A 23,956-nucleotide genomic window follows, 5' to 3' on the forward strand; every position below is an offset into this window, starting at 1 on the left:
CTCAACTGATCTAAAAGTATTTAGGAGATATATTACAGAATTAATGAACTATTATAAATCATAGGCTATGATCTTAGCTTCTTTCCCTCAGAAAGAATGAAGGATCACAGATTTAGAAAGTGGTCTTAAAAATCAAAACCTAGGCATCTAGACCCTGATAGGTTAGTAGTTTTAGGGATCCTAAAACCCACCTTTACCATGTTGTAAGCAATATGAAAAATCCAATCAAGTACAACAGTTCACCCTACCAACCATTCAAGATTATGGAGAATTCCCTTCAGTTATAATTTTTGTGACTACAGATCTCTAATATTGCTTTATATAGGAAAGTTTTCAAAGTACCATGTATTAGGATTAATTTAACACTATTAACTTCAGAATCATGTGTGAGTTTGGTACATACCTATGAACTTAAGTTCCTGCTTTGTTAGTGTAGAACTGTCATCTCTGTCTAAAGAAAAGAAATATTTTAATTTAAAATTTTTAATAACCAGTCCCTAAAAACTACCATTATAGATAAGTTGAAAAATTTAAGTCATAAGGAAGAGGATACCATCAGTATGGTTAATGCTCAAATAAATAAATAAATAAATACCTATGAAAATGGTAAGTCATTTTAAATTGATCTGTGTGAATTAAAAAAGGCAGCGTTCTAGATTATTGATGGCGCTACCATCTAACTTAAAATGGATTTTTATAAATTAATTTTCATTTACACTAATTCCTTCACTTGACAGAAACTTTTTAGGGTCTGTCCCTCTTGCAGTGTCAATGAGAAGCATATAAATTCACTCTCCTTTGTAGTGGTTAACAAGCATTCTAAAATTATTTCTTTTCCCCAGTGTCTGATTGACCCCCCAAACGTTAATATCCTCCAGTGTTTATCACTTAAGAGTCACTTAAGTATCTTTCCAAAACATAGTGATTCAAGAGACAAAGTAGCTTGGATGCTTTGAAATGGAAAAGCCTTACTGTCTTATTTATAGTGTATGTCTAATGTACTTAGCAAGGCTGTATGGTATATAGTCAATCCCTCCCACACAGGAGCAAATGAAACAAAAAGAGTAGCATTTGTTGTATCCTGATATGTAACAATGTATTGCATAGAAATAAAGAACATACCTTCTAATCAAGGAAGAAGAAAAAACAAGTTTACTGTGAATAAAAAGACACTAGATCTAGAACAATCTAGATCAGGGGTCCCCAAACTTTTTACACAGGGGGCTAGTTCACTGTCCCTCAGACTGTTGGAGGGCCGGACTATTAAAAAAAACTATGAACAAATCCTTATGCACACTGCACATATTTTAAAGTAAAAAAACAAAACGGGAACAAATACAGTATTTAAAATAAAGAACAAGTATATTTAAATCAACAAACTGACCAGTATTTCAATGGGAACTATGGGTCTGCTTTCAGCTAATGAGATGGTCAATATCCAATTCCATATTTGTCACTGCTAGCTGTAACAAGTGATATGACACACTACTGGAGCCGTGAGGCGTCCGCCCGTGTCACTGGAAGTAGTGCTGTACGTGAGTGACGCTGCGCTTTGCAGCGCTGCCACATACAGTGCTCCTCTCACTGACCACCAATGAAAGAGGTGCCCCTTCTGGAAGTGCGGCGGGGGCGGATAAATGGCCTCAGGGGGCCACATGTGGCCCGCGGGCCGTAGTTTGGGGATCCCTGATCTAGATCAATGGTTCTCAATCTCCACACTGCTCACGGCAACCACTCTTTCGCATCAGTATACATGTATCTATTATACAATGCGAATCTCAAATGATTAATAGACCGTGGAAGTGTTATGCCTGAGAATTACCCATCTCTGTTCTTAGATCCCTACCTTCTTAATGCTTCCCTGAAATAAGAAAAAGAAAAAAAAAAACGGGACACATGTGAATAACAAAGATCTAGTGTCCTACAGACTATTCCAACAAACCTGAGTAGGACACCATTCTTAATGGAGAATGTTCATCCTAAAATCAATTAGCATTTACATTTATTCTCAATCCTATAGCAGATATCTATGAATAATTTGTTGGCATTACTTTACCTTTTCCATCAAGTGAGATTTGTTTAATGAATGTGGTCATGAGAAACTATAAGATTAAAGGGAATTTAAAAGTATAGTAAATGGGGCACAGAAATCAATTAGCAATATGCTGCTATGAAAATAAATTTAAGTTCTTTAACTACCTTAATCTACTATTTCGAAATATTAAAAGTGAGAGTTTTAACAACGAAGCAACTCCATTATTGCATCAAATAATGAAGGTACTGCCTGACCAGGTGGTGGCGCAGTGGATAGAGCGTTGGACTGGGATGCAGAGGACCCAGGTTCGAGGCCCCAAGGTCACCAACTTGAGCGCGGGCTCATCTGGTTTGAGCAAGAAGCCCACTAGCTTGAACCCAAGGTCGCTGGATCCAGTAAGGGGTTGCTCGGTCTGCTGAAGGCCCGTGGTCAAGGCACATATGAGAAAGCAATCAATGAACAACTAAGGTGTTGCAACGTGCAATGAAAAACTAATGATTGATGCTTCTCATCTCTCTCTGTTCCTGTCCGTCCCTGTCTATCCCTCTCTCCGACTCACTCTCTGTCTCTGTAAAAAATAAATTAAAAAAAAAAAAAGAATGAAGGTACTTACTACTCTGACAGAAATAAGACTGCCTAATGCAGTTAAGTGAACATATTACTAAGAATATATGAAACCCATTCACGGACTGTATAGCAACTGACAATTTATTCACTCAACGTCATGGAGAGTCTACTCAATGATACCAATGAAATAAAGATGAGTAAAATCCAATGCCTACCCTAAATTAGTTTATCATCTAGTGAAGAAGAAAAACTTATAAACAGAATATTAAACAACCTAGAAAGCACTAGAGCAAAATCATACCTGAAATAGTACGATGAAAACCAGGTTGATGATATGTTAGTTTCAACAAAACTATAATCCCAGTATCATCTATTATTTCTCTCATCATCGTTTTTAGAGCATTTTTAAATATACATACTGCATGAAATGGAAAAGCTACGCACGCAGTTTAGTAATATAAAAAAAATCAATATTCTCTTTGTCAAGCTGGTTAGTTTCAATGTACTGCTACATATAAAACCAAACATCAGAAATGCAAGGTATTTTCACTTCATGGCATTTATTTAAAGTTTACCCTCCATGTACTATTTTTAAAAATATTTAAATGACTACTTTGCCTTTTCATATTGCCTTAAAAATTTCTAATATTGAGCTTAAAAATTTCTAATATCTAATAAGATTTTTAGATATCTTTCTCCTACCTGTTGTTTTCTTTTTCCCATTGTTGGAACTATAATTTTAATATTATTTCTTCATCTCTTAACTTCCTAAATATCCCTGGTCATTTAAATTCATCCCACTGGGCATAATTTTTTTTAATATATCGGTGAGGTGTTATTCTAAAAGTATTTTTCTTTGTATTGATGATATTCTTATATCAGAAAACATCAATTTCAAAAGCTTATGGAATATTTTACATACACCCAAAAGAACAACCAATATTAAGTCCTAAGATCCTTCTGAGAAACACTAAATCAAGATGTATGCTTAAAACTCAACATCTATGCCTATTATTATAATATACAATATTTCCTTGGTCCCTATGAATATTGTATAACATCTCAGTGAACTAATATAATTTTATAAAGTTCTATATGATAAACTATGTTGAGAGTCTTCAGATGCTAGAGAGTAAATAATGAAAATAATCCAGTCTTTAATTCTTCAGAATATCAGTTATGTAATGGAAAAGATTGTCTTCAAAGTTTTACAAGTTTGAGTGAGATAAGTCTATGATAGAGATCACAGAAACAAAACAAATGTCGGGAAGAACAAGAGACGCAGAAGGCAAGAGAACAGACAAAAACCCAGATGTATATTTTAAAGTAATAATTCTATCAAATGGTGCCAGAAAAAAATTTTAATGATAAAACTATGTGCAGTTTTATTTTTTTATTGTCTATTCATTTTGTTCTTTTTTGTTTATTTTTTAATTTTTCAATTATAGTTTACAGTCAATACTATTATGTATTAGTTTCAGGTGTACAACACAGTGGGACTATATCAAACTAAAAAGTTTTTGCACAGCAAAGGAATCATCACAAAACGAAATGACAACATACAGAATGGGAAAGGTATTTGCAATGAAAAACCCAAGAAGGGGTTTATATTAAAAATTTATAAAGAACACATACAACTCAACACCAAAAAACCCCTGAATAATCCATTTAAAAAATAGGCAGAGGACCTGAACAAGTACTTCTCCAAATAAACTTATGAAAAGATGCTAAATGTCACTAATTATGATTAGAGAATTATATATAAAAGAGAACTAACTATAAAAGAGAAATGCAAATTAAAACCACAGTGAGCCTGACCAGTGATGATACAGTGAAAAGAGCATCAACCTGGGGTGCAGAGGTCCCAGGTTTGAAACCACGAGGTTATCAGTGTAAGCACGGCTCCTCTGGCTTGAGTGCAGGCTCATTAGCTTGAGTATGTTATCACTGACATGATCCCATGATCACTGGCTTGAGCCCAACGTCTTTGGCTCGGCTGAAGCCCCTCAGTCAAGGCACATATGAGAAGCAATCAATAAACAACTAAAGTGATGCAGCTATGAGTTGATACTTCTCATCTCTCTCCCTTCCTGCCTGCCTGCCTGTCTTTCTCTCTCACGCCAAAAAAAAAAAAAAAAAAAAAAGGAATAAAATAAAACCACAATCAGACATCACCTCACACATGTCAGAATGGCCACCATCAATAAATTTACAAAGAAGTGTTGGTAAAAATGGGAAGAAAAGGGAACCCTTGTGCTCTATTGGAGAGAATGCAGGCTGGTGCAGCCACTACAGATAACAGTATATATAGGGTCCTCAAAAAATAAAAAATGGAACTACCTCATAACCAGCAATTTCACATCTGGGTATACATCCAAAGAAAATTGAAACAGTAATTGAAAGAATATAAATGTTCCTATGTTCATTGCAGTGTATTTACAATAGTCAAGATATGGGGCCCTGACCTCTACCACCCTCACTGGTAGAGCATTGACTCAGCCTGTGGAAGTCCCAGGTTCATTCTCAGTCAGGGCACACAAGAGAAGCGCCCATCTGCTTCTCTGCTCCTCCTCCTCTCACCTCTCTCTCTCTTCTCCTCCCTTCCTGCAGCCATGGCTTGATTAGAGTGAGTTGGCCCCAGGCACTGAGGATGGCTTCACAGCCTCCACCTCAGGCACTAAAAATGCCTCCAGTTGCAATGGAGCAAGGGCCCCAGATGGGTAGAGCATTACCCCCTACTGGGCATGCCGGGTGGATCCCCATTGGGGCACATGTGGGAGTCTGTCTCTGCCTCCCCTCCTTTCATCAAAAAAAAAAAAAAAAAAAGACAAAAAAGAGATGTCCATCAATAGACAAGTGGATAAAAAGACTGTGGCACACATATACAATGGAATAAACTATGCTTAGTTTTAAATTCTGCTTTCCCCTGGCTGGGTGGCTCACTTCAACAGAGCATCGTCCCATATGCCAAGGTCACAGGTTTGATTTTCAGTCAAGGCATATATAAGAAACAACCAATGCATGACTGAATGAAACAACAAATTGAGGTTTCTCTCTCTCTCCCGCTTCCTTTCTCTCTAAAAATCAATCAATAAATAAAAATAAGTACATTTTGCTTTCACTAGGTAAAGAAAGGAGGAAGGCAATATAAAAGCAGATATAACCAAAAACTAAATTATAGATTTTTCAGAAAAGAGGATATCAGAAAACTACAGTAGATTATACTGATGCTGCATAAAGTGAGAGAGAAGAAGAGATGAGGCTGAAGATTCAGGTAAGTGCCATATTATTAAAAAAGAAACAAACAGACAAAATAAAAAAAAGACCTTCAGCCTGACTGGTAGTGGTGCAGTGGGTAGAGCGTCAACCTGGGATGCTGAAGACTCAAGTTCAAAACACCGAGGTTATGGCCTGACCAGGCGGTGGCATAGTGGATAGAGTGTAGGACTGGAAGGTGGAGGACCCAGGTTTAAGAACCCAAGGTTGCCAGCTTGAGCGCGGGCTCATCTGGTTTGAGCAAGGCTCACCAGCTTGAGCCCAAGGTCGCTGGCTCGAGCAAGGGGTCACTTGGTCTGCTGTAGCCCCCCCCCCCTGTCAAGGCACATATGAGAAAGCAACCAATGAACAACTAAGGAGCCGCAACAAAGAATTGATGTTTCTCATCTCTCTCCCTTCCTGCCTGCCTGTCTGTCCCTCTCTCTGACTCTCTCTGTCTCTGCCTCTGCTCTGTCTCTGCCACAGAAAAACCCCCAAAGAAACACCGGGGTTGTGGGCTTGACTGCAGGCTCATTCAGCTTAAGCATGGGCTCACCAGTTTGAGCGTAGGGTCATCAGCGTGAGTGCAGGGTTGCCAGCTGGAGTGTGGGATCATAGACATGATCCCATGGTTGCTGGCTTGAAGCCCAAAGGTCACTGGCTTAAAGCCCAAGGTTGCTGGTTTGAAGGGTCACTGCCTCCGCTGGAACCCCCTTGGTTAAGGCATGTATGAGAAAGCAATTAATGAACAACTAAAGTGATGTAACCACGAGTTGATGCTTCTCATCTCTCTCTCTTCCTGTCTGTCTCTGTCTCGCTCATTAAAAAATACAAAATAAAAATAAAAGATGAACAAAACTGTCGTCTGGATAGCTCAATCAGTTAGAGCATTGTCCTTAAGCACAAAGATTGCTGGTTCGATCCCAGTCAGGGCATGTACAGTAGCAGACTAATGTTCCTCTCTCTCTCTCTCTCTCTCTCCCTCTTCCTCTCACTAAAATTAAAAAAATTTTTTTAAGAAGAGATAAAATTGACAAATCTTCACCTAGACTGATAAAGACTCAAATTACTAAAATCAGAAAACAAAAGGGAATCTGACTACCCACCTTAATAAAATAAAAAGAATTGTGTCGCGAAGGGCCCGCAGCGGGTGTTGACGCGATGTGATTTCTGCCCAGTGCTCTGAATGTCAAAGTGAAGAAATTCAATGAAGCGCGGGTAAACGGCGGGAGTAACTATGACTCTCTTAAGGTAGCCAAATGCCTCGTCATCTAATTAGTGACGCGCATGAATGGATGAACGAGATTCCCACTGCCCCTACCTACTATCCAGTGAAACCACAGCCAAGGGAACGGGCTTGGCGGAATCAGTGGGGAAAGAAGACCCTGTTGAGCTTGACTCTAGTCTGGCATGGTGAAGAGACAGGAGAGGTGTAGAATATGTGGGAGGCCCCCGCGCCCCTCCGTCAAAAAAAAAAAAAAAGAATTATGAAAAGAATACTATAAACCATTGTAGGCCAAAAAATTTAAAAAGCAGACAAAATGGGCAAATTCTTAGAAACATACAAACTACAAAAATTGAAAAAAAAATCTATTTTTCTAAAGAAGATATACAGAAATGGCTACTAAAGCATGAAAAGACAGTAATATCATTAATCATTAGGTATATGCAAAGCAAAACCACAATGAGGTACCTCTTGGATGGATATGATTTAAGGGAAAAGCAGATAGGGGGAGGATATGATTTTAAAAAATAAAAAATAGGCCCTGGCCGGTTGGCTCAGTGGTAGAGCGTCGACCTGGCATGCGGGAGTCCCGGTTCGATTCCCGGCCAGGGCACACAGGAGAAGTGCCCATCTGCTTCTCCACTCCTCTCCCTCTCCTTCCTCTCTGTCTCTCTCTTCCCCTCCCGCAGCCAAGGCTCCATTGGAGCAAAGTTTGCCCGGGCGCTGAGGATGGCTCTGTGGCCTCTGCCTCAGGCGCTAGAATGTCTCTGATTGTGCCAGAGCAACGCCCCCTGGTGGATCCCGGTCTGGCGCATGTGGGAGTCTGTCTGACTGCTTCCCCATTTCCAACCTCAGAAAAATTAAAAAATATATAAATAAAAAAAAATAAAAAAAAAAGAAAATAACAAGTATTGGTGAGGATGTGGAGCAGCTGGAAACCTTATACCCATATACATTGCTAATGGCTACATAAAAAATAGTGCGACCTCTGTGGAAAAGAGTTTGGCAGTTCCTTAGAAAGTTAAATATAGAGTTACCCTATGACCCAACAATTCTACTCCTAATTATATACCCAAAACAAAAACATATGTGCACACAAATACTTCTCCATGAATGTTCACAGCAGCATCATTCATACCAGCCAAGTGAAAACAACCAAAATGTCCATCAACTGATAAATGAATAAACAAATGTGGCATATTCATACAATGTATATTATTCAGTCATTAAAAAAGAATAAAGTATTGATACGTGATACAACATAGATAAACCTTATACTTAAACATGGAAAATGTTATGCTAAGCAAAGGAAATCAGACATAAAAGGCCATATATTATATGATTCCCTGTATGGGAAATGTCTCAAATAGGTAAATCCACAGAGACAAAAAGTAGATTAGTGCAGCAATCTTCAACTGGTGTGCCACAAGACGCACACTAGTATGCTGCAACAAATATTTACAGATGCAATACCTACCCTGGCCGAGGAGCTCAGTTCATTAGAGCATCGTCCTGGTATACCAATGTCGCAAGTTTAATCCCCAGTCAGGCCACATACAAGAATCAATCAATAAATGCATAAATAAATGGAACAAGTCAGTGTTTCTCTCTTTCTTTCCACCCCACCCTCTAAAATCCAGTTTTTAAAGTTAAAAAAAAAAGGAAACATGCAATACCTGACTATTTAGTCTGGGACACTGGCCTCTTTGCCCTTAGACTGTGATATTAAAAAAATGACAACAGGCCCTAGCCAGTGGCGCAGTGGATAGAGTGTCAACCCGGATGAGCACTGAGGTCACCAGCTGCAGCCCCAGTCAGGCATGTATGAGAAATAAGCAATCAGTGGGTACGCAACTAAGTGGAACAAGTTGATGTTTCTTCTTTCTCCTTTCCCATCTCCTTTTCTTTCCCTCTCTCAAATAAATAAAAAACACACACATACACAAAAGACAAAGCCAACACAACAGTTGTCCTGTGTGAATGAATCAAAATTATACCCTTTTTTTTGGCCAGATCAGCAAAAACTATATATAATATAGTTTTTGGTGTGGTGCAGAATTTCAGTAATCAGTTTATGTGTATGATGAGATGAAAAAGGTTCAAAATTTCTGGATTAGTGGTTGCCAGGGGATTGTGGGGGATGAGAAGGAGGGATGGGATTATATAATTTCTTTTTTGGGTTGATAAAAATGTTCTGAAATTAGTTAATGGTGACAGCTGCACAGCATTGGGAATATACCATAAAAACCTCTAAATTGTACACCTTTATATGTATAAAATGGTAAATTGTTATATAAATTTTTATTGCATTAAAAAATGGGGGCAAAATGAGAATGAGATAGTGAAGAAGTAGAGCAAGAATCATATTCAAGAAAAGGAAGAGAGATGGAGACAAAGGGAATAAATAGTGATGAACAAAATAAATTTTAATTTAAAAATGAGAAAAAAAAGGAGGAGGGTAATATAAAAATGAGATAAGAGAATGAGATTTTATACATATATACATGCAAAACAAATTAAAGCAAAGGAATAATAAACATAGAATCCAGAATGGCTCGTCTGGGAAAGGCAATGGTGAAGCGCATGTGCTGGCTTCAGCAGTGCGGGTAATATTTTATTTCTCAAATTGGTGGTACGTTCCTTAGTGTTCTTTTGATTGGTGTGTGCTATGTAACACAGTGTGCTTTTTTAAAAAAAATGTTTGTTTTACTGATTTTAGAGAGAGGAAATGAGAAACAGGAACATCAATATGCTCCTGTATGTGCTCTGATCAGGGATCAAATGGCAACCTCTGTGCATCAGGATGATGCTAACCAACGGAGCTATCTGGCCAGGGGTGCTTTTAATGTATCAAATATTTCATCTAAGACTCAGAAAAAAATCTATAAACACATGGCAAAATATGAACAGGTGTAAAATCTGTAATGAATTCATGATGTCTGTATTACTCTCTGTACTTTTGAAATATTTCATAGGTCGCTGGATTGAGCAAGGGGTCACTTGGTCTACTGTAGCCCCCTGGTCAAGGCACATATGAGAAAGCAATTGATGAACAACTGAAGTACCACAACAAAGAATTGATGCTTCTCATCTCTCTTCCTGTCTGTCTGTCCCTATCTGTCCCTCTCTCTGTCTCTCTGTCACTGTCATCACAAAAAAAAAAAAAAAGAAAAGAAAAGGAAAGAAGGAAAATGTGGTAGTGGAATATACAGAGCTTCAAGATAAAGTGGCCACCACATTCATGGCAACAAAATCAAGTTAAAAACCTATTTTTTGGAATCAGTAACAAGAAATGGTCAGTAGTAATTTAAGGGAGAAGAGGTAACCAAAAAGGTGCTAAAGCCAATATTATTCATTCAATATTTTTATTAGTAAAACCTAGTCCTGAATGTTAAGCAAAACCTTCCTGAAGTAGAACAGTTAGAATAGTTGTGAGCAAATACAGTAGGCAGATTAATGCTCCTCCATCCCCACACGAAACATATCCATGCCTAACGCCCAGAACCTATGAATGGGACCTTATAAGGCAAAAAGGACTAAAGTATTTAATCAAGGACTTTGACATGGAGAGATTATCCTGGATGCCTGGGTGGGCCTAAACTAGTCATCAGAGTCCTCATAAACTTTGGAAAGTCATCAGTCTCTAGAAACAGGAAATGTAAAGAAACCAATTCACACCTAGAACAGTTACAAAAGGAACAACATCTGGAAACCTTGATTTTAACCCAGTGAGGTCCATGTCAAACTTCTAACTTATATTACTATAAGAAAATAAACTTGTGTTGTTTTAAGTTTGTGATCATTTGTTACAGCAACCACAGAAAACAAATAGAGTAAGATGAAATGTAAATTCTTTTCCCTTCCCCCCACCACTGACAAATATCAAGCTTTTCATTCCAATGTAATAAAAAAAATTTAGAAGCTAACATTCAACACCTCACACTCATTAAATTCTTTACTATCAAAATATAATAAATGTTGGCAAGGACATGGAGAAACTGAAAGCCTTGTGCACTGTTGGTGGCAATGTAAATGGTACAGCCACTAGGGCAAATTGTATGGTACTTTCTGAAAGATTAAAAATAGAACTACCACATGATGCAGCAACTGTACTTCTGGGTAAAATGTAGACTCCAAAAGATATCTGCACATTCATATTTAAAGCAGTTTATTCACAATAGCCAAAAGGTAAAAGCAACCCAAATATTCCTCAACAGATAAGTAGATAAAATGATGGCAAATACATACAATGAACTATATTCTTCATCCATAAAAAGGAAGAAAATTCTGACACAAGCTATCACAGATAAACCTCAAGGACGTTATGCAAAGTGAAACAAGCCAGTCACAAAAAGACAAATACTGTATGATTCTACTGACATGAGGTATCTGGAAGTCAAGTTCATACAAACAGAAAGTAGAATGGTGGTTGCCAGGGGCTAAGGGACGATGAAATAGGAGCTGTTATTTAGTGAGTTTGTTTTATAAGATGAAAAGTTGTGAACAATATGAATATATTTAACACTACTGAACTACACAATCAAAAACAGTTAAAAAGAGGCTCTCCCTCTCAGGAGCATGCCTGCACCTTCCCCGTCCCCTCTCCTTCCCCTCAAGGTGTGTCACCTTTGCCTTTCTCTCTCCTAAACTCTAACAGCCTTCTTCTGCCTCTGTGACTTGTTTCCTGAGCACAGGCAGCCCAGCTGGTGCACTTCTACTACCTCTAGAACTTTCTAAATAAAAGTTTCCTTATAATTTGTAAAAATAAGTTAAAATGATAAATTTTATGTTATGTGTATTTTAACACAAAATTTTAAAAAAGCTAACACTTGGGGGAAAAAAGGAGAGAAAACATAAACAGAGATTCTCTAACTAAGTCCAAGCATCTCTCTTCTCAATCTTCCATAGGCTAAATTTCACTTCACGGAATGCCAATGCTACGCTTGTTTTTGCAATTAAAACTACAAGTCCAGGCCCTGGCCAGTTGGCTCAGTGGTAGAGCATCGGCCTGGCGTGCAGGAGTCCCGGGTTCGATTCCCAGCCAGGGCACACAGGAGAAGCGCCCATCTGCTTCTCCACCCCTCCTCCTCCTCTCCTTCCTCTCTGTCTCTCTCTTCCCCTCCCGCAACCAGGGCTCCATTGGAGCAAGGTTTGCCCGGGCGCTGAGGATGGCTCTGTGGCCTCTGCCTCAGGTGCTGGAATGGCTCTGGTTACAAGGGAGCGACGCCCCAGATAGGCAAAGCATCGCCCCCTGGTGGGCATGCTGGGTGTGTCCCGGTTGGGCACTTGCGGGAGTCTGTCTGACTGCTTCCCCGTTTCCAACTTCAGAAAAATACAAAAAAAACAAAAAACAACAAAAAGTCCAGCCCAACTAGGCAGTGGCACAGTGGATAGAGTGTCAGCCAGGGATGCTGAGGACATAGATTCGAAATCCAGAGGTCACCGGCTGAGTGCCGGCTCATCCAGCTTAAGAACCGGGTCAATAGCTTGAGCGTGGCATCATCAACATGACCCCATGGTTGCTGGCTTGAGCCCAAACATCACTGCCTTGAGCAAGGGGTCACTGGCTCAGCTGGAGCCCTCAGTCAAGGCACATATGAGAAAGCAATTAGTGAACAACTCAAGTGACACAACTAACTATGAGTTGATGTTTCTGATCTCTCTCCCCTCCTGCCTGTCCCTTTCTGTCCCTCTCCCCTCTCTCTCTCACCAAAATAAAATTATATATATATATATCTCCAGAGCAATTAGGCAAGAAAATAAAAGGTATCCAAATTAGAAAGAAGTAAAACTGAAAGGAAAAAAAAGGGAAAGATGTCACTATTTGCAGATGACATGGTATTATATATGGAAAACCTAAATACTTCACCAAAAAACTGTTAGAATTAATAAATTCAGTAAAGGTGCAGGATGTAAAATCAGTATACAAACATCTGTGTGATTTTATACACTAATAATGAATCATCAGAAAGAGAAATCTGGAAAACAATTCTATTTACAACTGCATCAAAAATAATAAAATGCCTAAAATGCCTAGAAATAAATTTAACCAAGGAAGTGAAAGATCTGTACACTGAAAACTATTAGACATTAATGAAAGAAATTGGAAGATACACAAATAAATGCAAAGGTGGACCATGCTCAGGAATTGAAAATAATTAATATTATTAGAATGTCTATACTACCCAAAGTAATATACACATTCAATGCAATCCCTATCAAAAGTCCAAAGACATTTTTCACAGAAATAAAACAAGCAGTCCTGAAATTTTGTTGTTGTTTTTTTACAGAGACAGAGAGAGAGAGTCAGAGAGAGAGATAGATAGGGACAGACAGACAGGAACGGAGAGAGAAGAAAAGCATCAATCATCAGTTTTTCGTTGTGACACCTTAGTTGTTCATTGATTGCTTTCTCATATGTGCCTTGACCGTGGGCCTTCAGCAGACCGAGTAACACCTTGCTTGAGCCAGCGACTTTGGGTCCAAGCTGGTGAGCTTTGCTCAAACCAAATGAGCCCTTGCTCAAGCTGGCGACCTCGGGGTCTCGAACCTGGGTCCTCTGCATCCCAGTCCGATGCTCTATCCACTGTGCAACCTCCTGGTCAGACGCAGTCCTGAAATTTGTATAGAACAGGGGTTGGGAACCTATGGCTTGCGAGCCAGATGTGGCTGTTTTGATGGCTGCATCTGGCTCACAGACAAATCTTTAATAAAATAATAACGTTAAAAATATAAAACATTCCCATGTATTACAATCCATTCATTTCCTACCACTCATGTTCATGGTTGCGGGTGGCTGGAGCCAATCACAGCTGTCCTCCAGGACAACACCAAATTTTTATTGGATAATGTATAACATACACAGTTCGTTGTATGGCTCTCACAGAATTACATTTTAAAATATGTGGCATTCATGGCTCTCTCAGCCAAAAAGGTTCCCGACCCCTGGTATAGAACCTCAAAAAACCCCAAATGATCAAAGTAATCTTGAGAAAGAAGAACAAAGCTGAGGCATCACACTCCCTGATTTCAAACTTTACCACATAACTATAATCATCAAAGCAGTATAATATTGTCCTTAAAACAGATAGGATCAGTAGAAGAGAACAGAGAGCCCAGAAATAAACTCACACATATACAGTCAATTAATTTACAACAAAGAAGCCAAGAAAATATACAATGGAGAAAGAGTAGCCTGTTCAATAAATGGTGCTAGAACCACACGTAATGAAGGAAACTGAACCACTGTCTTATACTGCACACAAAAATTAACTCAAAATGTATTAAAGACATTAATGTAAAACCTGAAACAATAAAAGTGCTAGAAGAAAACACAGGCAGTAAACTCCCTGGTATTGCTCATGGCAATAATTTTTTTAGTTCTGATATCAAGCAAAAAATAAACAACCGGGACTATACCAAACTAAAAAGTTTATGTACAGCAGAGAAAACTATCAACAAAATGAAAAGGCAACATGCTAAACAGAAGAAAATAATTGTAAATCATATACCTAATAAGGATAAGGGAATAATACCCAAAATATATAAAGAGCAAAAATAAAAATAACCCCAAACATCCAATTAAAATAATGAAGATGCAGAGACATTCTCCAAAGAAGACATTCAGAAGGCCAAAAAGTACATGAAAAGATGCTCAACATCACTAATCATTAGAGAAATAAATGCTAATCAAAATCACACTGAGATAATCATCCCACATCTGTTAAAACAGCTAATAAGAAAAACAGAAGGAATATAATGTGTTCGTGAGAGTCTAGAGAAAGGAAACCTCGTGCAATCACCATGAAAACCAGTTTGGAGGTTCCTCAAAATATTAGAACTACTGTATGATCTAGAAATTCCACTTCTGGGCATTTTAACAAAACACTAATTTGAAAAGATACTGCTGATCCTCCATATCCATGGGTTCAACACCTGCAGATCTGACCAAACTACACGTTAAAAATATTGCAGTAAAAATGTTATGTTGTTGTTAAACATATACAAACTTTCTTATTATTATTATTCCCTAAACAATACAATTATAAAGATATCATTTAAATTTTATTAAGTATTATAAGAAATTAGTGTATTTCCCTATGTAAAAGACACACCCTTTTCCAAAAAATTTGGGGTCTAGAAACTGGGTGCATCTTATTCAGTGGTTGCAGATTTTTTTTACAAATTTTGACAGTGATAAGAAGTTGTATAAATTTTATGATGAATAAAACTTGAGCTCAATAACTTTATGTAATACATTTCTTTTTTCAAATTTCAGGTCCCAAAATTAAGATGCATCTTATACATGGGAGAGTCTTATACATGGGGAAATATGGTATTTAATGTATATGAAAGGATGTCTATATAGGTTATGTATAAATACTATGCATTTTACATAAGAAACCTGAACATCCACAGATTCTGGTGTCCTCAAGTGAGGGATGGGGGGTGGTCCTGGAACCAATCCCCTGTGGACACTGAGATCCACCCCTATGTTCACTACAGTATTATTTACAATAGCCAAGACATGGAAACAATCTTAATGTCCACTGATGGATAAATGGATAATGAAAACACACACACACTGAAATATTATTATTCAGCCATAAAAAAGAACTAAATCTTGCCATTTGTGACAATATTGTACCCTAGGGCTTAATGCTAAGTAAGATATATCAGAAAGAAAAAAATAAAAACCATATGCTCTCACTTACATGATGAATCTTAAAAAAAAGTGAGCTCATGGATATGGAGAACAGATTGTTGGCTGCTTTGGGGGCAAGTGAGGAGAAGGTGAAATGAATAAAGGGGGTACAGACTTTGTTATAAAACAAATAAGAAAAAATATAAGTCCATTACTTATTTCATTTCTTTATGTAACTAACATTCATTATACAACTATCTGACTACATTTAAAGTACGCTCTCAAACACAATCTTGTAAAACTAAAACTTTTAAAGAAATTAATCTCATGACATTAATATCATTCATCCATACAGAGAAACATGACAAATGTCCCATTAATATATAGTTAATAAAGGCAAAAAAATGTATGTGGCAGTGCACTGACAATTGTTCCCCATGATACTATTTTCTTTTTACCCCAAGTATATACTCTTTTCAAACTTTCAGCATTCCCTCAAATTCTAATATTCCAAAATTAAAGAAATTTATCTATGCAAACTTGCATAATTTATGCAAAATTAAATAAATTTATCAATGCAAACTGAAAAAAAAAAGTTTAGCCTCTTAATTTTTTTATAGTTTCCTACCAAAGAATGGGTAACATGTTTGGTTTATTCTCAAGAATGCTTCCAATCCCTTTTCCTCTAAAGACCTAATGTTCAAGAGTTCCTTTTTATGTGGAGTATTCACTATCTAAGACTCTGCAGTGCCAGGTTATATAGGAAAGCAAGAGTTATAAATAAAAGTATGTGTTATTAAATGATCACTTATAAATCATGCTCCAACCACCCCCACCTTCAAATCATGATGTGTATCTTGCCTGCTAATCATGCCATTATTCTCTTAATGACTGTGGATTTTGCAAACACCTGACATATAATACAACACAATGCAAATTGACTGTAAATTAAACTACATTAGGAAAATATGCAAGAGTTCATAAAGTTAATAAAAATATGCTGGCAATTTGTTTGGAATAATATAAACAGTCTTGAACAAATAAGAGTTATGTCAGTTAAGCCTGACCGGCGATGGCATAGTGAATAGACTGTCAACCTGATATGATTAGGATCCAGGTTTGAAAACGAGGTCACAGGCTTGAATGCCGGCTTGCCAGCTTGAGAGTGGGGTCGCAGGCTTGAGCGTAGGATCAAGATATGACCCCAAAGTTATTGACTTGAGCCCAAAGGTCGCTAGCTTGAAACCCAAAGTCATTGGCTTGCACAAGGGGTCACTGGCTCGGCTGGAGTTCCCGGTCAAGGCACATATGAGAAAGCAATCAATGAATATCTAAGGTGCCACAACTATGAGATGATGCTTCTTATCTCTCTCCTTTCCTGTCTGTCTGTCCCTGTCTGTCCTTCTCTTTTGCTCTCTTTCTCTCTCACTTAAAAAAGAAAGAAAGAAAAACCGGGTCCAAATTAGACACAATTTAAAAAACTATCTTCCTTTTAATCATTATATGGAAATTAGAGGTAAATTAAAAAAGTATTCTATACATTAATTTAAAGTCCTAAAAATAAAAATTTCATTTCAAGTTGTGGAAGAAGTAGTAAATTCCTAAGGCAGGTACCAATTATTAATTGTGCTCGCAGGAGAGAACTCAAAAGAACTAAAAAAATAGAAAAGACTTTCATAAACTTAGTACACTGTTACATTCTGCCTCACAAAGAGGATGAACTACCATATACGAACCTAACCTCCTCCTGGAGGCAGACCACAGTTTTCACTAGGTGCTGAACTACTGACTCACTGCATAGCTGGATTTCAACCCATCAACAGAACATGCAATCTGTCAATCGGATTCTCTATAAACAGCAACCTTTGTGATAAATAAACCACCAGAGAAGATTCTAATAAAACTTACCATTGTGTATTGCATTCAGCAACTCTGAGAAAGCTTTTAAGTAAGGAAAAAAGGAGTTCAGGTTAAGATCATTCTCAAACACACAAAAGAAATACATAGGCATAGACTGAATCAGTATGATAAAACCTCAGTAAATCTACCATGTATCATTGCTTGGATCATTAAAAACTGCAAGCTCAGCTCATTTTTTACATGATATCAAGTTATACATATTGTATTTGTCAATATACTACCTACTAAATTTAAATGTCTGATGTGTTATAATGACAAATTTCCTTAATAATAAATACATGTGCAAAATTACTTTGAGAAAAATGCTCAATAGTCTAACGATGTAAAGTCCTTCTTGCAAAAAATGAGTACCTAGATGTAATTCTGCATAGGTAAATCCACCTTTGGTCACACTCAACAATACTTATCAAGAAAACCCTCATTTTTATCATCTAACCCAATCAAATATTCTCATATCCTGGAATTCAGTATAATAGTCTCAACAAATATAGCAGTCTAAGCAAGAAAAATATCTAATGCCAAGACACATATATTAAAAAGTTTTATTAGCATAAAGATTAAGGGAAACCAAAATACTGAAAATATTACTTCACTGGTGAAAGAAGTCACAATTCTGCAACGAAAGTACTATATTAAAGGGCCAAACAGTAAACAAAATTTGTTGACAATTTGTTAATATGTATCCTGAACATATTAACTTAAGATTAATATGCAATGTAATTAATATGTAATATGTAATGACAAAGCAGTAACTTAAGATATTTTTGTATGAGAAAAAAATCTATTCAATTAAAAACAAACTGCATTTTGAAATACTAATATTTACAAGTTCAGAGGTGGCATAATATACTAGAAAAAGCAACAGAGTAGGAGTCACAAGCCTGGGTTACCAACCCAGTTCGACAACTTACTAGTTGTTGGACAAGCTCCATCATGCCGATACTGCATGGAAATTTCTGTTGGGAGGGAGGAAAAATGAAATCAGCAAAGAAGTTGCCAGTGATTATGGAGTAGAAAAAGAAACAGACCAGAAAAATAGAAAAACATCACCTAAAAGTCTACTTGAGAAGCACAAACAAAACTGGGAACAGAAATTATAAGCCAGTAATTGGGACGTGAGGGGTAGGAGGATCAAACATGATGGAATTCTCACAGATCTTAATGGGATAGTGTGGGAATATGCGTGTGCGTGTGTGAGCAAAGAATGAGGAAAAGACATAAAAGCTTACAAATGAATCTGCAGAATAAATGTCTAAGAATAAATGGATTCACTACTAAGAAAAAGTGTGGTTAGGCAATGTGATATAACTAATGTGTTTTATATAATTCATTAGATGCAAACAGTTTATCAGAAATACTTGAATGCTGTGGTTGATTAGAAATTACAATTTAAGTATATGAAAATTATTTTATATGTAAGCAGAAATCCGTTATGATTTATAGAACAGTAAACTCATTAAACTGCATTCAGCTTACTTTCTTGTAACCTTTCACTTTTGATGACACTAATGAATGAATAAGCCATTATTACTCTTTCTCCTTTACTCCACCCAAATGAGAACAAGCAGAGGGATATGAGGCTATAAACCACTGTTAAAAGCAAAAGCTGCTCAGAAAATTGGAAATAAATTTCTACATGACATTGCAAAGGCAGTAACAGTTGATAAAACCAGGACAAAGGTTGTGACTCCTAGCCCCACTAACCTATAAACGGATATTCTGTTGTAGCTAACACTGATGGCCAATTTCTTTTAAAGGAGGGATATCTAGTAATTTCCTGGATATCACTAAACCAAAAACATGACTACTAAGAATTATGTGTACAACAGAGCCTTTCAGGCAACCATCTCTCACATATGTACCTCAGAAGTTGAGCCTAATCTTGGGCACACTCTGAATAACTTAAAGTAAGACAAAGCAAGATAGAGCAAGCAAGTACTCACTTTCAATGACTGTAATTTTAAAAGAACTTTACATTTGGCCCTGGCTGGTGGCTCAGGGGATAAGAGTGTAAGCCCAGGGTATGGACATCTCAGGTTCGATTCCAATCAGGACACTCAAGAGAAGCAACCATCTGCTTCTCTCCCCCATCTCTCCTGCAGCCTGTGGCTCCATTAGTTTGAGTATTGGCCCAGGCACTGAGGATAGCTTGGTTGGTCCTAACACATCAGACTCAGACACTCAGTATTGTAGCATCAACCTTAGGGTTGCTGAGTGAATTCGGTTGGGGTGCATGCAGAGAGCCTGCCTCACTATCTCCCCTCATCTCACTTAAAATGAATGAATGAATGAACGAACGAACGAATAAAGAACTTTATATTTGATGCTGTTTAAAAAAATCAGACATATAGACCAGTTTTGTGTAAAATTCCTTTCCAGGGGACACTCAAACATGAGACATGGTAGGAGAATTTAAAACTTTAATGCTTCATTAACAAATCCAATACAAGTGAGATTTAAAAAGAAAGTGAGGGCTACTGAAGAGACTAACATGGTACATTATAGCGAAATGGTAGCTGTCTGAAATAGTAGTGAAAAATAATCAAAGGACAGTCAGAATAGCCAAAGAATTTTCTCAATGGGGAAAAACGAAACATGGCTATTAGGGCCCTCGATCTAGTACTTCTATAGAAAGACAGCTGTGATATAGGCCCAACTTCTCAACTCATTGAAAACCAAAAGAATATCAGAGAATTTTCCAAGAAAGCAAATTCCAAGGTATATCCTAGTTTTAGCAGCATCTAATATCCTATAACCTATATGATTTTCATTTAAGATCCAATATAATCAAAGTAGATAAAACCATGAACCTGAGTCATTAAGATAGGTTTGAATTATACTCAATAATTGTATCTATTCCTTGGTCTACAATATTGTATTAGTAACTCTACTCTTGTGAGTTTTTTGGATTAATATTAGTATCTTTGTATCTTATTTATTTACAGAATCAGTCTATTCTTAATTAAAATATATTACCTAAGTACATATGATATAAATAGGGATATATTTAACAAGAGCCCTTTCATAGTTACAGTATATGGGCTCAAGTTAAACTTTCATAATCTTCATATTTCCGTAGAAGTCAGAACAAACTTCTCTTGAAGTGATTTATCTGTATAAATAAATCATCCTCATCAAATCTTTAAGGTTTTAATACTAACTAGATAGAATCACAACCAAGAGTGCCTTTCCAATATCTGCTTTGTAGCATTCATCACCACTAAAGGATTCCATCACTGAACTAGATAGACTTCAAGTATCTTAACTTAGAAAGGTAGGGCATTATATTAAAGAACTAGAGACAACTAAGATTTTTTAAAATAGAGAACTGTGTATGTTGAAAGTATGCCAAAATTAAAAAAAAATTAATGTTAAACCATCAACTCCTTATAATGTAATGAATACCAGATTTTTCTCAGAGGAAATAACAAAATTTTTGTGAAGAAAAAATGTTAAATTTCTTTGGTGGTGAGTACTAATGGAGTATATAGGTGTTGTATTATAAAGTTGTACATCTGAAATTTATATATATTTCTCACAATATTAAGGGATCAGGGAACATGCAGATACTCCAGTACTTTCAGCCTTTTGTATAGTGCATTTTCACCAATGAAACAAAAGTTGGTTTTTATCTCATTTGCATAATCTAACAACTTTCTTTGACGTGTCGTTTGCTTTTCTAATGTTCTTGTTAAATAAAAAAATCAAATGCTTCCTTTTTATCATTTCATATTCATTTTTGAAATATCCCCTAATTTTTGTGAGCAGTGTATTATTAACCAATGTTACCCAATAAATGTTTCTAAATGTTAACTTTCACTTTAGTAAATCATAAACTTTCATAATGTGGCTGAGATAAATAGAAAACAGGAAATGAACAAACAGCACATCAACTCTTTCAAATGCTTACTAATTTTCAATGTCTCAAAAGACTAAGTGCCTACTTGTTAAGATTTTAAAAGAATATTTGGGCCCTGGTCAGTTGGTTCAGTGGTAGAGTGAAGGCTCCATATGTGGATGTCCTGGGTTCGATTCCTAGTCAGGGCACATAGGAGAAGTGCCCATCTGCTTCTCTACTCCTCTCCCTCTTGCTTCTCTCTCTCTCTCTCTCTTCTCCTCCCCTCCTGCAGCCATGACTCGATTGGAGCAAGTTGGCCCTGGGCGCTGAGGATGGCTCCTTGGCCTCTACCTCAGGCACTAAAGAACAGCTCTAGTTGCAAAAGGCCCCATATGGGCAGAGCATCAACCCCTAAGTGGACTTGCCGGGTGGATCTTGGTGCGAGAGTCTGTCTCTGCCTCCCCTACTCTCACTAAAATTAAACTAAATTTTAAAAAAAGAAAGAAAAAAATATTTGTAGGAAAGACTTCAGTCAAAAGCTTAATATAATCTATAAACCAAAACTTACAACCTTTTGCTGTTTAAGACAACACACTAATTTTCCATCTTATACATGTCACCATAAAACAGTAGATCATTCATCAGGATATATTTCAATTTATTATAGTTAAAATCTTACAATCCAAACCACTGATAACACAAAGAGTTTACAGGTGCTCTCTGGGTTTCTATTCTGATAAGCGCGAGGGCTCCTAGAATAAATGTCTTGCTACATATACTCTACTATAATTTGAACTGTAAAAAGAGAACTTTGATTACTCTGAATTCTACTAATAATTTTAAGAAAATCACATCCTAAGGACCTAATTTCTTTTTTTTTTACTTTAAATTTTTTTATTTATTCATTTTAGAGAGGAGAGGGAGAGACAGAGAGAGAGAGAAAGGAGAGACAGAGAGAGAGAGAAAGGGGGAGGAGCTGGAAGCATCAACTCCCATATGTGCCTTGACCAGGCAAGCCCAGGGTTTCGAACCGGTGACCTCAGCATTTCCAGGTCAACGCTTTATCCACTGCGCCACCACAGGTCAGGCCTAGGACCTAATTTCTACTCTGCTTGATATCCTAGTTGTGGTAAAACAGGAGAAATAATGACAATATAAGTAGTTGTAGCTGTCCTACTTCACAAGGTTTTTCCAAGGACTAAAGGAGATAGTAATTGAAGAGTTCATTAGAAACTGTTAGGTGCTATTTAATATATTATTCTTATTATAAACTGAAAGCAGCAGTATTTTTTCTGTCAATAAATTCACTTAATAGTAAGTTGCCACAATTAAGTCTATGATTTTTATTCTAGAAAAAGACTACTAGCCTATAAGCCTGATTTCTTCAGTCTGGCATTCAACTCTGCATAAATCCATTCATTCTACTCTATTTAATCCATATTACCTCCATTCCCCCTTAAACACAAGCATCTTGTTTCTATTAAGTTTATCTGTCGAGTATACTCATACCTTTACTTTCTGATAATATTGTTGGCCTTCTATTTTCTGCCTACTCCAAAGTCCAATCCAAATTTCAGCTTCTCCAACTTAATTATAGACCTAAACTGGCCTCCAGTACATAAAAAGCTTTACAAATAATTTTCCTTGCAATCTGGTCATAAACACCTGGAAGGCAAGTACAAAATAACACAGAATACTACTAACCACATGATATATTCTCAGTGATTACTAGTAGTATTCATTCATTTTTTAAAGATGTTTAACATAAAGCACTGTGCTGGCAGTGAGCAGACAGTGCTGAACATGACAAACACAGTCCTTAACCTCATGAAGATAGGATTATAGGACATCTAACATCATAACCAACAGGCTTTTACAAAGGTCACTTTCATCATTACTAAATTATGAACCTGTCATTACAGCAATGAATCTTTTTAAAAGGGCGCCATAAAAAATAATTCTTGATAACTCAGTACACAGTATACATTGTCTCCTTCCCACTATTTTATATATAGAAAGTTTCCTGCTTTTATAATTACTGAATTATTTCTCAATCTAAAATTAGTACACAGGAAAGGTTAATATTTCTATGCTAGTAGGAGACACTACAGTTGCAAGTTAAATTATTGGCTTAAATACTCTCATTGATCCTGTTCCTCAAAGTATGATTGACATGTATACCAGAGTGGTTTTAGATTCTCATCAGCAAACATCCCTTGAATTTTATACAGTACTTGTTTGAAAGCTAAGAAAATACACAGCTCCATGACTTAGAGCAGGGGTCCCCAAACTACGGCCTGCAGGCCGCATGCGGCCCCCTAAGGCCATTTATCTGGCCCCGCTGCACTTCCGAAAGGGGCACCTCTTTCATTGGTGGTCAGTGAGAGGAGCATAGTTCCCATTGAAATACTGGTCAGTTTGTTGATTTAAATTTACTTGTTCTTTATTTTAAATATTGTATTTGTTCCCGTT

The 23,956-nt window shown here is 37.0% G+C and overlaps 1 protein-coding gene across 9 annotated transcripts in view; it reads right to left on the minus strand.

The window, feature by feature from the left end:
• The window catches only part of MLLT10 (MLLT10 histone lysine methyltransferase DOT1L cofactor), a 297,166-nt gene that overhangs the window by 47,683 nt on the left and 225,527 nt on the right, over positions 1-23,956 (minus strand). For 7 of the 9 annotated variants that reach the window (XM_066279459.1, XM_066279458.1, XM_066279455.1 and 4 more), the window contains 3 exons: positions 18,558-18,602; positions 17,635-17,667; positions 404-451 (listed from right to left, as the gene is read on the minus strand). In XM_066279459.1, the coding sequence (XP_066135556.1) occupies positions 404-451; positions 17,635-17,667; positions 18,558-18,602 (126 nt within the window). The remainder of the gene's footprint in view (positions 1-403; positions 452-17,634; positions 17,668-18,557; positions 18,603-23,956) is intronic. The other 2 variants (XM_066279456.1, XM_066279461.1) reach the window with 1 other exon arrangement.

The sequence above is a fragment of the Saccopteryx bilineata genome, chromosome 5 (genome assembly GCF_036850765.1).
Source record: "Saccopteryx bilineata isolate mSacBil1 chromosome 5, mSacBil1_pri_phased_curated, whole genome shotgun sequence".
NCBI lineage: Eukaryota > Metazoa > Chordata > Mammalia > Chiroptera > Emballonuridae > Saccopteryx > Saccopteryx bilineata.